The sequence below is a fragment of the Eurypyga helias genome, unplaced genomic scaffold (genome assembly GCF_000690775.1).
Source record: "Eurypyga helias isolate BGI_N326 unplaced genomic scaffold, ASM69077v1 scaffold36574, whole genome shotgun sequence".
Lineage (NCBI taxonomy): Eukaryota > Metazoa > Chordata > Aves > Eurypygiformes > Eurypygidae > Eurypyga > Eurypyga helias.
The window spans coordinates 1-1,035 of record NW_010247520.1 but is presented as its reverse complement, the minus strand read 5'-3'; the positions used below and the strand labels follow the sequence as shown (position 1 = coordinate 1,035).

Sequence of the window (1,035 nt, the reverse complement as noted above, 5' to 3'; positions counted from 1 at the left end):
TAGCCCCCCCAGGCACTGGAAGGTTTGGTCCAGGACCCAAACCCAGGGCTGAACGTGACCCAAACTCCTCAGCCTGTGGCTGGGCTACGTGTGTGCAGTTACTCGCTCGCACCGTGATCACCGGAGGGTACACCAGGCTTTGGGCCAAGGTCTCATTCCGCTCCTAAGATCCCCCTTCCATCTCCAGGTGTTTATCAGGAGTTGCGGGTTTAAACCCCCCCAGAGGGGAAGCCCAGCCCATTCGCTCGCTAAGCGAGGCCGCTCCTCTATCTGGCTGCCTGGGAGGGGGCGATGCGCGGGGACTGACCTGAGCCGTGGCGGAAACAAGGGAAACGAGGGAACGGAGCAGTGCGGAGCAGCGCAGACGCTCCCACTCACGTGCTTGGTCGCTTGCAGGTTGACTATGACCAGCTTCCCTCCTCTCTTCTTCGTGATCAGCGGGAGGTTGCCGCTGGGTTTGATCTGCAGAGAGGTCCCCAGAGTGACAGAGAGATCAGCTTTCCTGCAGGGAGGAGACAAAACATCCCGGGCAGAGAGAAAGCTGTGGCTGCTTGTGGGCTGCTTCTCCTACCCTGCTCCAGTGTGGACTCTCCAAGCTTTCAGCCAGGAAGCAAAGCCGTAGCCAGAATTTAGAGGTTTCTCTCAGCCACTTTCTGGGGAGAGGGCTCGGGGACAGCCTCGGGGCTGCGAGGCACAAAACATGACGCATAATGCCAGGCAGGTCTGGCCTGAGGGTGGCTGTGGTGTGGCAGCGGGCGGGAGCCCGGGCAGCCTCCCGGGGCACCGTGAGCCGCCGGCGTCAGCAGCCACCACAGCGCGAAGAGCCCCAGCACGGTACCTGCAGGCTTCGTCCGCCAGCGTGAGGTCGCGGTCGGGCAGGGAATCTTCCCAGTCCAGAATGGTGTCTCTTAATTTCCCTCTGGAAAAGACACACGGGGATTGTGACTTGTCCTGCCAGGCAGGAACAGGCACAAGAGCTTCCCCAGGAGGGGGCACGCAACCCAGATCCTGTCCCACCCGGCCTGCATCAGCACG

General features: G+C 61.7%; 1 protein-coding gene across 1 annotated transcript in view; it reads right to left on the bottom strand.

Annotated features, from left to right (window-relative positions):
* LOC104508976 (NAD-dependent protein deacetylase sirtuin-6-like) overlaps window positions 1–919 on the bottom strand; it is a gene marked incomplete at its 5' end in the record, with an annotated part of 1,968 nt that extends 1,049 nt beyond the window's left edge. Inside the window, 2 exons of the mRNA XM_010150756.1 lie at window positions 379–502; window positions 839–919. Of these exons, the coding sequence (XP_010149058.1) occupies window positions 379–502; window positions 839–919 (205 nt within the window). The remainder of the gene's footprint in view (window positions 1–378; window positions 503–838) is intronic.
* Window positions 920–1,035: the final 116 nt, after the last annotated feature.